The following is an 11,147-nucleotide window of genomic DNA, read 5'->3' as shown; positions in this document are numbered from 1 at the left end:
CGGTGGTCGGTAGTACCAGGCTGGTCGCTAGTGACGGTCGTCTTTAGTTACACAGGTTTTACTGTAAGTAGCTTCCTCCTGTTGATGGCGCCCGGCCGAAATTTGACTGAGACATTAGTAGTTTGCAGGGAAGAAACCACTTGATTTGAGGATGGTGTGTGTGTTGGGTTTTTCAAGTATCTTCCTCGTTAAATTTATCAATAACTGTTGCCATACGTCCATTGAAAAGACAGATATTGCTTTGGCCTATAGTGAAGTAAAACTAAAAATAAGTTTTAAAAACCTCGGATGGAAAGCCAAGGATTATTTATAAAAAGTAAAAAGGACCAAGGAACTACAAGTTACACTATAATGTCCACTAACACCACCAGTTACTAAACAATCAGCTCATGCGATAACAGTGCACGACACTGACCGGTGGTGTTAGTGGACAGTATAGCTTAACTTGTAGCTCCTTGGTCCTTTCTCTTTTGTATAAATTGATTATTGGCTCTCCATCCGAGTCCAAAGATAGAACTATTTACGATACGTTTCCAGACGTTTCGTTGTTCTGCACAACATTGTCAGTAGGTAAATATTCAAATATTCTTATTATTCTTTCATTCAACATCAACGTTAAAGAGAAAAGGATCTATAACATTACATTGCAATTTTGCATTACGGCAAACAAGAAAGTTTATTGTGCAAAGCTCTTCAAAAGGGAACAACTTAACTAATCTCTACACTCACACTTCAATAAGAAAACAAATCTTCTACACTAAAAACACCCCAAAGGGACAACAATACAGACTAAACCCAAAGAAAACTGAACATGCTTGCCAGAAGACTACACTAACTTTTGCCGGTGGTGAAGAATTGAAGATGAGGAGTATGCTCTGAATGAACAGTGCTGCCGTCTGTTGCACGAATTCGTACTTCATAGTTACCAGCTTCAAGATTCTCCGACAGAACAAATGTCTTCTCTGATGTTGACACACTGCCAGCAGATATCCAACTACTGTCTCCAATCCTTCGATACTCCACTTCAAAATCGGAATAGTCACTTCTCTGAGACTCACTCAGTTCTGGCAATGTAATGCTAACATGACTTCTACCAAGGTCAACATCCATAATGGACACACCACCATCACTTGGCCACATCAATAAATCACGTTGCACTCCTGTGTAAAACATACAACCAAACAATCACAAACATATCCAAAACCAGAACAACGACAACATCAACCACAACGACGACGAAGACAGCCACATCATCCAAAAAAAAAAGGCAGGCCGCCCAACAGTGGGGGTATGTTTATGCTCAAATTCGTTCAAGGACCGACACTGCTGCTGCAAACTACCCAACAAAACAAACCTAAAATGAAATATCTACACGCACAATGAATTAAAGCGTGGGGATAAATTGGGTGAGACTAAAACAAACAACCGCGGGCAGCAAGGACACAATGTCTAAATGGCCACAACACTCATACTCACCGATTGGCTCAGCAATCAAAGAGACAAACTGGATGGAACGTTGACTTCCATCTGCTAGATTACTTGTGACTATTGTTACATACTGAGAACCACTGACAACACCAGATGGTACGCCGTGCGGGAAATCACCAACTCTCAAATTATCCTCTCTCGATACACTCTGATATTTACCACTGCTCGTGTTGAACAACAGAACTTCTACTGAATAACTGATAGCCAGTGGGTCTACTGATGGTAGAGAGATTGACACAGGTACTGTTCACACAAACACAACACAAACACACAGACACAAACACACACATGATAGCAAAATCCCATAACTTTAATAAAAACTCGGATGTTGAGCCAATAGTAATATGTAAAGAGAAAAGGACCTATAAGTTACTAGTTATGACCAACAGTCCACAAAGGTAACGAGATAATATACAGTTAGATAGTGTGACAACGAGGCACAAAACTGACAAGGATGTTGAGACATTCGAAGACCTGTCACCTAGCTCCAACACATCTACGAAGCGCAAACCAACAGCCTTCCAACTTGGAAGGCTCAGGTGCGGAAAATTCCAATGAGGGGAAGGGATGAGCAACAAAGATGTGCACGAGCTATGTCCTTCGGCCACTGTTCGTCATAACTAGTCTGTTTCAAAAAGATTAGCAATCAGGTTTTGGTCTTAAAAAGTATGAAGATAAGGGGAAATTGGACAACGAAGTACATAAAAGGGCTGGTTAGGGCACGGCAAATTGTTCTGTGAAGGTTTCGGAACAATTGGACCAGCCGTTAAGGAGTTAGAATTTCGGCCAGGTTTCCGGCCTTTTCCCATGGTTTGCAATTTGCCCTGGAAGCCAGTATCGATTTTTCTATCAAAACCCACGATTTATCTTTTCCTTTCTGGCCTTGTGGTTATGGATGCTGTCTGCTGACCATGAAGTTGTGAGTTCAAATCCCAACCTATCTTCAACTCACACTTTTTTTCATTGTTTTTTGGTGATCAAGCAGACTTGTAGTTGTTCACGATTGTTGTTGTTGGAGCTCCCGCTTCCTCCCGAACTGACTGACACTTGACTGGCTCACGCCATGTGAACACACCCACAACATTAACACTGAAGCGGTGTGAGTGAATACGGAAGTCATTGCGCTGTAGCTACGTGTTGAATACACCGGCACATCGATCGATCGATTTCTTTTTGAGAATTATTTTAGTATTTCAAGATCGCCAATTTATTTGAATTTAGAAGTCAACGCCGTCTTCTATCAGCTTCCACAGGTGTCTGCTTTTCTCAAAATGTTGTCGAAGTCATACGGATAGCTTCGCCAAGTCATGGCCTTGGGAATGAGTCTGTGTCGATGTCGTTTTCGTCACATGGTGAGAGTAAATTGCATCGCAGCTCAAAGAAACTATTTGGTCACAAAACATATTGGGACCCATGGCCATGCCGCTCGTCAGCCTTGGCATTTACTACACTTTCGACATGTCCTCTCTGACTCCATAATCGATGCGAGGAAGAACTCGTTTGTTGTGAACCAGACGTACACGACTGTACCGACATCGACCTGAGCTGAGTGAGTTGTCATTTTTCATGCTTTCGCGCGGAATATTTCTTCGAGTTCACAGTGAGTTTTTCCAGGCAGCGCTCGAGCGCTCATACGGTAAGACGGCAAACTCCCCGGGCGATCACCAGGATTGCTAATCTTTTTGAAACTGACTGTAATAACTTATAGATCCTTTTCTCTTTAACGTTACATATCCCATAACATTACATTGCAATTTTGCATTACGGCAAACAAGAAAGTTTATTGTGCAAAGCTCTTCAAAAGGGAACAACCAAACTAATCTCTACACTCACACTTCAATAAGAAAACAAATCTTCTACACTAAAACCACCCCAAAGGGACAACAATACAGACTAAACCCAAAGAAAACTGAACATGCTTGCCAGAAAACTACACTAACTTTTGCCGGTGGTGAAGAATTGAAGATGAGGAGTATGCTCTGAATGAACAGTGCTGCCGTCTGTTGCACGAACTCGTACTTCATAGTTACCGGCTTCAAGATTCTCCGACAGAACAAATGTCTTCTCTGATGTTGACACACTGCCAGCAGATATCCAACTACTGTCTCCAATCCTTCGATACTCCACTTCAAAATCGGAATAGTCACTTCTCTGAGACTCACTCAGTTCTGGCAATGTAATGCTAACATGACTTCTACCAAGGTCAACATCCATAATGGACACACCACCATCACTTGGCCACATCAATAAATCACGTTGCACTCCTGTGTAAAACATACAACCAAACAATCACAAAATGTTCAGTTCTCGTTGGCTGAGCAAAGTGAAAGAAACGAGAAAGCTAGTTCTCTGTTAATATGTTTTGCACGTGCGTATGGAACGGGTACGAGGGCAGTGTGCTGTGGCTGACAGTGCTGTTGCTGTGATTCTGCAGATCATTGTTTTTCTTCTTGCCAAGTGTGCAGCTGCCCAAAAACATTTTCTCTGTCGTAGTCGTCGTGTAGTGCTGTTCTTTCCTGCTGCCAACATGAGTGGTCGTAAAGTAAAAACTGTGAACTCTGGTCGGGGTAGAGGTAGAGGCAAGAGAAGAGGCGCTCGTGCCTCAGCTGTACTTGAGTTTCCTGACTCCGATAAGGTCGGAACCAGGTCGTCGTCGTCGTCGTCAGAGTACGAAACGGCAGTGGAGCACCACGCCTCGGCACCCCCAACTGCAGCTCCACAACAAGCTAGTGCTGCTGTGTCCAAGGCAGCCATGAATTTCACGGATTTCGAGAGCGAGCAAGGGCTCTTAGACATGAAGATCCGAATGCTGGAAAGAGGCATGGCTAGCAGAACGAGGCAGGCAATTGAAAAGAAGACGAGTGGGAAACTCCTCCGATGAAAGGTCATCATCGTCCTCGTCTTCGTCCTCCTCAGAGTCGAGCTCAAGATCCCGCTCGCCGAGGCGAAAAAGGAAGTACGAACACCCACGGAGCTGAACTGGAAGACGACCAGTTATGCAAAGCAGTTTGCATTGAACGAGGAACTGTTAGAATTCATTGCCTCAATGAAGTCAAAGTCAAAGAGAAGAAGGAGAAGGGCAGCGAAAAAAGGTGAGCGTATACTAAGAGATAGGCAGGAGTGGCTTGTTGTTGCTGAAAACCATGGCCACCAGGTGGCGACAGCTTTCCAAGGAGGTAACCTGCTTGTGGACTTGGTGACAGGCTCCAAAAAGCAGAAACGGCTCCAGGCCGCAATCCAAGCAGAAGGGGTGAAAAAGAAAGTGGCAGGAGGTGTGCATAGCCTAGGTGCGGTCAATGCTAATGTTCAGGCAGGGCAGGGGATGAGGATCCCACCTCGTCCACATCCAGGTCCCATTCAGCATATGCCAGGTAACTTTCGCCCCCTCCGGTGTGCCACAGATGTGGGCAGCCAGGGCATTTTGTCAAAGTCTGCCCGCAGCAGCCGACTGCCGCTGGCCAGCAAAATCGGCGGCCAATGTAACAATGATACGAACACTTCATGGAAGAGCGCAGCAATATTTGACATCATAGCTATGTTAGATATTTTATTCGTTGATTGATATAATAAGTCAGTGTGGCTAGTTCTAGACTGATGTCGTATTGTGCGTCTTATTTCAAAAATTGTGAATACAATACAACCCTCCAAAGTTTGTACAAGAACATTCACTGCGGAAGTTCTGTGTGTCTTTACGTGCTGTATGTTATATCTGCAAATAGCACGGGTGCTACGCTAGGCTGCTGGGATCCTGGATCCGAAGTGCCGGGCGCCAGGTGCCATGTTGTTGATGCTGCTGTGGCTGTTGGTGAGGGGTAGTGATCTGCCCGTTGAGACGCGAACTGCTGCCGAGGGGTATCAGAGAGATGGGGACCGCGCAAGTCGTGATTAGCCAAAGTATTCGGCGACCTCAACCGATTTTCCTGCTCCTATCATGGATAGGGTTCTAAACCCAGCTATGCTTTGTGCGTCTTGTGCAGTAGGTCTGCATTCACCGCATATTCAAATGGCTGCTGTGTGTGATGGGGCTGAGTTTGCATGCTGATGCTCGTGCAAACAAATTTGGAGCAGAGAACACATCCAAAACCACAATCTCAGCAAGCCAAAAACGCCCATGCCCTACAAGCCACTTTATCAAAAAAGCCAGGCCATCCAAAAGTGGGGCAGTGTTCATCTTCAAATTCGTTCAAGACCCAACAGTGCTACTGAAACTTTGTCTACAAAAAACCCAAAATGAAATAGCCTCTAACACATGTAATATAGCATGGCAAGTCGGATAAGAATAGAGAATACAACAGTGGGCCCAGACAATTTCAAAGTCTAAACAGCCACAACACTCATACTCACCGATTGGCTCAGCAGTCAAAGAGACAAACTGGATGGAACGTTGACTTCCATCTGCTAGATTACTTGTGACAATTGTTACATACTGAGAACCACTGACAACACCAGATGGTACGCCGTGCGGGAAATCACCAACTCTCAAATTATCCTCTCTCGACACACTCTGATATTCACCAGTGCTCGTGTTGAATAGCAGAACTTCTACAGAATAACTGATAGCCAGTGGGTCTACTGCTGGTAGAGAGATCGACACAGGTACTGTTCACACAAACACAACACAAACACACAGACACAAACACAGACATAATAGCAAAATCCTATAACTTTACATTGCAATTGTGCATCAGGGCAAACAAGAAAGTTTATTGCGGACAGCTCTTCAAAAGGGAACAACCAAACTAATCTCTACACTCACACTTCAATAAGAAAACAAATCTTCTAGACTCAAAACACCCCAAAGGGACAACAATACAGACTAAACCCAAAGAAAACTGAACATGCTTGCCAGAAAACTACACTAACCTTTGCCGGTGGTGAAGAATTGAAGATGAGGAGTATGCTCTGAATGAACAGTGCTGCCGTCTGTTCCACGAACTCGTACTACATAGTTACCAGCATCAAGATTCTCCGACAGAACAAATGTCTTCTCTGATGTTGACACACTGCCAGCAGATATCCAACTACTGTCTCCAATCCTTTGATACTCCACTTCAAAATCGGAATAGTCACTTCTCTGAGACTCACTCAGTTCTGGCAATGTAATGCTAACATGACTTCTACCAAGGTCAACATCCATAATGGACACACCACCATCACTTGGCCACATCAATAAATCACGTTGCACTCCTGTGTAAAACATACAACCAAACAATCACAAAATGTTCAGTTCTCGTTGGCTGAGCAAAGTGAAAGAAACGAGAAAGCTAGTTCTCTGTTAATATGTTTTGCACGTGCGTATGGAACGGGTACGAGGGCAGTGTGCTGTGGCTGACAGTGCTGTTGCTGTGATTCTGCAGATCATTGTTTTTCTTCTTGCCAAGTGTGCAGCTGCCCAAAAACATTTTCTCTGTCGTAGTCGTCGTGTAGTGCTGTTCTTTCCTGCTGCCAACATGAGTGGTCGTAAAGTAAAAACTGTGAACTCTGGTCGGGGTAGAGGTAGAGGCAAGAGAAGAGGCGCTCGTGCCTCAGCTGTACTTGAGTTTCCTGACTCCGATAAGGTCGGAACCAGGTCGTCGTCGTCGTCGTCAGAGTACGAAACGGCAGTGGAGCACCACGCCTCGGCACCCCCAACTGCAGCTCCACAACAAGCTAGTGCTGCTGTGTCCAAGGCAGCCATGAATTTCACGGATTTCGAGAGCGAGCAAGGGCTCTTAGACATGAAGATCCGAATGCTGGAAAGAGGCATGGCTAGCAGAACGAGGCAGGCAATTGAAAAGAAGACGAGTGGGAAACTCCTCCGATGAAAGGTCATCATCGTCCTCGTCTTCGTCCTCCTCAGAGTCGAGCTCAAGATCCCGCTCGCCGAGGCGAAAAAGGAAGTACGAACACCCACGGAGCTGAACTGGAAGACGACCAGTTATGCAAAGCAGTTTGCATTGAACGAGGAACTGTTAGAATTCATTGCCTCAATGAAGTCAAAGTCAAAGAGAAGAAGGAGAAGGGCAGCGAAAAAAGGTGAGCGTATACTAAGAGATAGGCAGGAGTGGCTTGTTGTTGCTGAAAACCATGGCCACCAGGTGGCGACAGCTTTCCAAGGAGGTAACCTGCTTGTGGACTTGGTGACAGGCTCCAAAAAGCAGAAACGGCTCCAGGCCGCAATCCAAGCAGAAGGGGTGAAAAAGAAAGTGGCAGGAGGTGTGCATAGCCTAGGTGCGGTCAATGCTAATGTTCAGGCAGGGCAGGGGATGAGGATCCCACCTCGTCCACATCCAGGTCCCATTCAGCATATGCCAGGTAACTTTCGCCCCCCTCCGGTGTGCCACAGATGTGGGCAGCCAGGGCATTTTGTCAAAGTCTGCCCGCAGCAGCCGACTGCCGCTGGCCAGCAAAATCGGCGGCCAATGTAACAATGATACGAACACTTCATGGAAGAGCGCAGCAATATTTGACATCATAGCTATGTTAGATATTTTATTCGTTGATTGATATAATAAGTCAGTGTGGCTAGTTCTAGACTGATGTCGTATTGTGCGTCTTATTTCAAAAATTGTGAATACAATACAACCCTCCAAAGTTTGTACAAGAACATTCACTGCGGAAGTTCTGTGTGTCTTTACGTGCTGTATGTTATATCTGCAAATAGCACGGGTGCTACGCTAGGCTGCTGGGATCCTGGATCCGAAGTGCCGGGCGCCAGGTGCCATGTTGTTGATGCTGCTGTGGCTGTTGGTGAGGGGTAGTGATCTGCCCGTTGAGACGCGAACTGCTGCCGAGGGGTATCAGAGAGATGGGGACCGCGCAAGTCGTGATTAGCCAAAGTATTCGGCGACCTCAACCGATTTTCCTGCTCCTATCATGGATAGGGTTCTAAACCCAGCTATGCTTTGTGCGTCTTGTGCAGTAGGTCTGCATTCACCGCATATTCAAATGGCTGCTGTGTGTGATGGGGCTGAGTTTGCATGCTGATGCTCGTGCAAACAAATTTGGAGCAGAGAACACATCCAAAACCACAATCTCAGCAAGCCAAAAACGCCCATGCCCTACAAGCCACTTTATCAAAAAAGCCAGGCCATCCAAAAGTGGGGCAGTGTTCATCTTCAAATTCGTTCAAGACCCAACAGTGCTACTGAAACTTTGTCTACAAAAAACCCAAAATGAAATAGCCTCTAACACATGTAATATAGCATGGCAAGTCGGATAAGAATAGAGAATACAACAGTGGGCCCAGACAATTTCAAAGTCTAAACAGCCACAACACTCATACTCACCGATTGGCTCAGCAGTCAAAGAGACAAACTGGATGGAACGTTGACTTCCATCTGCTAGATTACTTGTGACAATTGTTACATACTGAGAACCACTGACAACACCAGATGGTACGCCGTGCGGGAAATCACCAACTCTCAAATTATCCTCTCTCGACACACTCTGATATTCACCAGTGCTCGTGTTGAATAGCAGAACTTCTACAGAATAACTGATAGCCAGTGGGTCTACTGCTGGTAGAGAGATCGACACAGGTACTGTTCACACAAACACAACACAAACACACAGACACAAACACAGACATAATAGCAAAATCCTATAACTTTACATTGCAATTGTGCATCAGGGCAAACAAGAAAGTTTATTGCGGACAGCTCTTCAAAAGGGAACAACCAAACTAATCTCTACACTCACACTTCAATAAGAAAACAAATCTTCTAGACTCAAAACACCCCAAAGGGACAACAATACAGACTAAACCCAAAGAAAACTGAACATGCTTGCCAGAAAACTACACTAACCTTTGCCGGTGGTGAAGAATTGAAGATGAGGAGTATGCTCTGAATGAACAGTGCTGCCGTCTGTTCCACGAACTCGTACTACATAGTTACCAGCATCAAGATTCTCCGACAGAACAAATGTCTTCTCTGATGTTGACACACTGCCAGCAGATATCCAACTACTGTCTCCAATCCTTTGATACTCCACTTCAAAATCGGAATAGTCACTTCTCTGAGACTCACTCAGTTCTGGCAACGTAATACTAACATGACTTCTACCAAGGTCAACATCCATAATGGACACACCACCATCACTTGGCCACATCAATAAATCACGTTGCACTCCTGTGTAAAACATACAACCCAACAATTACAAACACATCCAAAACAACAACCTCAGCAACCAAAACCACCCCCACGCCCTACAAGCCATTTTATCAAAAGATCCAGGCCACCCAAAAGCAACGCAGTGTTCATCTTCAAATTCGTTCAAGACCCAACAGTGCTGCTGCAACTTTGTCTATAAACAAACCCAAAAAGAAATAGCCTCCAACACATGTAATAAAGCGCGGTAAGTCGGATGAGAATAGAGAATACAACCGTGGGCCCAAACAATTTCAAAGTCTTAACAGCCACAACACTCATACTCACCGATTGGCTCAGCAGTCAAAGAGACAAACTGGATGGAACGTTGACTTCCATCTGCTAGATTACCTGTGACAATTGTTACATACTGAGAACCACTGACAACACCAGATGGTACGACGTGCGGGAAATCACCAAATCTCAAATTATCCTCTCTCGACACACTCTGATATTCACCACTGCTCGTGTTGAATAACAGAACTTCCACTGAATAACTGCTAGCCAGTGGGTCTACTGCTGGTAGAGAGATCGACACAGGTACTGTTCACACAAACACACAGACACAAACACAGACATAATAGCAAAATCCCATAACAAACCATCACCACAGCGAGGACAATTCCAGTATAGAGGTTGATATTGACAATGACCGTCCAGACAGCTGTTTCGCCCCTCCCGAGCTCATCAGTGGAGGCATATAAACCTCTATACTGGAATTGTCCTCGCTGTGGTGATGGTGATGTGAGTGCATAGTTTGGATCGGCCAAGAGCGCGATGTGATGGTGCGGTGTACAGGCATACCTCTCTAATCCCGCAACGGCATTTTCTGCTGGATAAACAAGGGTGCTGGATTATTAAATCCTGCCCTCCAACTCGATCCACCTGTTAACATACATGTTTGTGTCGTATGTCGAACGTAGGGATTTTCTGTGTCAAACCAAGTACTTTGTGGAATGCATGTCTATAACATACACTTGGGAATACCCTATGCACTGGCATAGGATATTCCCAAGTGTATGTTACATGTGTTGTGTATGTTACAATGCTTCCTGACAGTATGCGATGTACAACTGCTGGATTAGAAAATCGAATTATGTACAGTTTGAGTGATTTGTTGCAGAAAATCGCTGCTGGAGGCGGAATTCAAGTGTCGGATTGAAGCGTGGAAAATGAACTCAAAAAATCCGTTTGCCAGAAAGTGTACTGGTTTGCAAGGGTGCTGGATAAACAAGTGCCAGATTAGAGAGGGACGACTGTATTGAATTCCATAATGGCCGGGTTGTCGCTACTTCTTCTCAACTAATGACAATGTTGTTCAGATTATTTATACTTGTGGTCCCGTCTACACGTTGAAACTCCTAAAACATTGTGCGTTCTCAACTGCAACGAAAGTAAACATTTTGGGCACCTGGCCCCCATACTAACCAACCACCCACCCACCCAGTGCCACCCAACCAACTAAACAAACAAACCCCCCCCCCCCCCCCAACCAACTAACCAACCAACCAACCAACCAACCAACCCCTA

At 45.1% G+C, this 11,147-nt stretch overlaps 1 protein-coding gene across 1 annotated transcript; it reads right to left on the bottom strand.

Annotated features, from left to right (window-relative positions):
* Positions 1-831: 831 nt before the first annotated feature.
* Positions 832-10,371, bottom strand: LOC135827647 (uncharacterized). The gene is made up of 9 exons (XM_065340103.1): positions 10,332-10,371; positions 9,906-10,160; positions 9,276-9,599; positions 8,757-9,011; positions 6,352-6,675; positions 5,833-6,087; positions 3,429-3,752; positions 1,477-1,731; positions 832-1,160 (listed from the first exon to the last, which is right to left on the bottom strand). Exons 1-9 carry the CDS (start codon positions 10,369-10,371, stop codon positions 832-834), a joined length of 2,361 nt encoding a protein of 786 aa, XP_065196175.1.
* Positions 10,372-11,147: the final 776 nt, after the last annotated feature.

Source organism: Sycon ciliatum, chromosome 11 (genome assembly GCF_964019385.1).
Source record: "Sycon ciliatum chromosome 11, ocSycCili1.1, whole genome shotgun sequence".
NCBI lineage: Eukaryota > Metazoa > Porifera > Calcarea > Leucosolenida > Sycettidae > Sycon > Sycon ciliatum.
The sequence above is the reverse complement of the archived record's forward strand: the minus strand, read 5'-3'. Positions and strand labels throughout refer to the sequence as shown.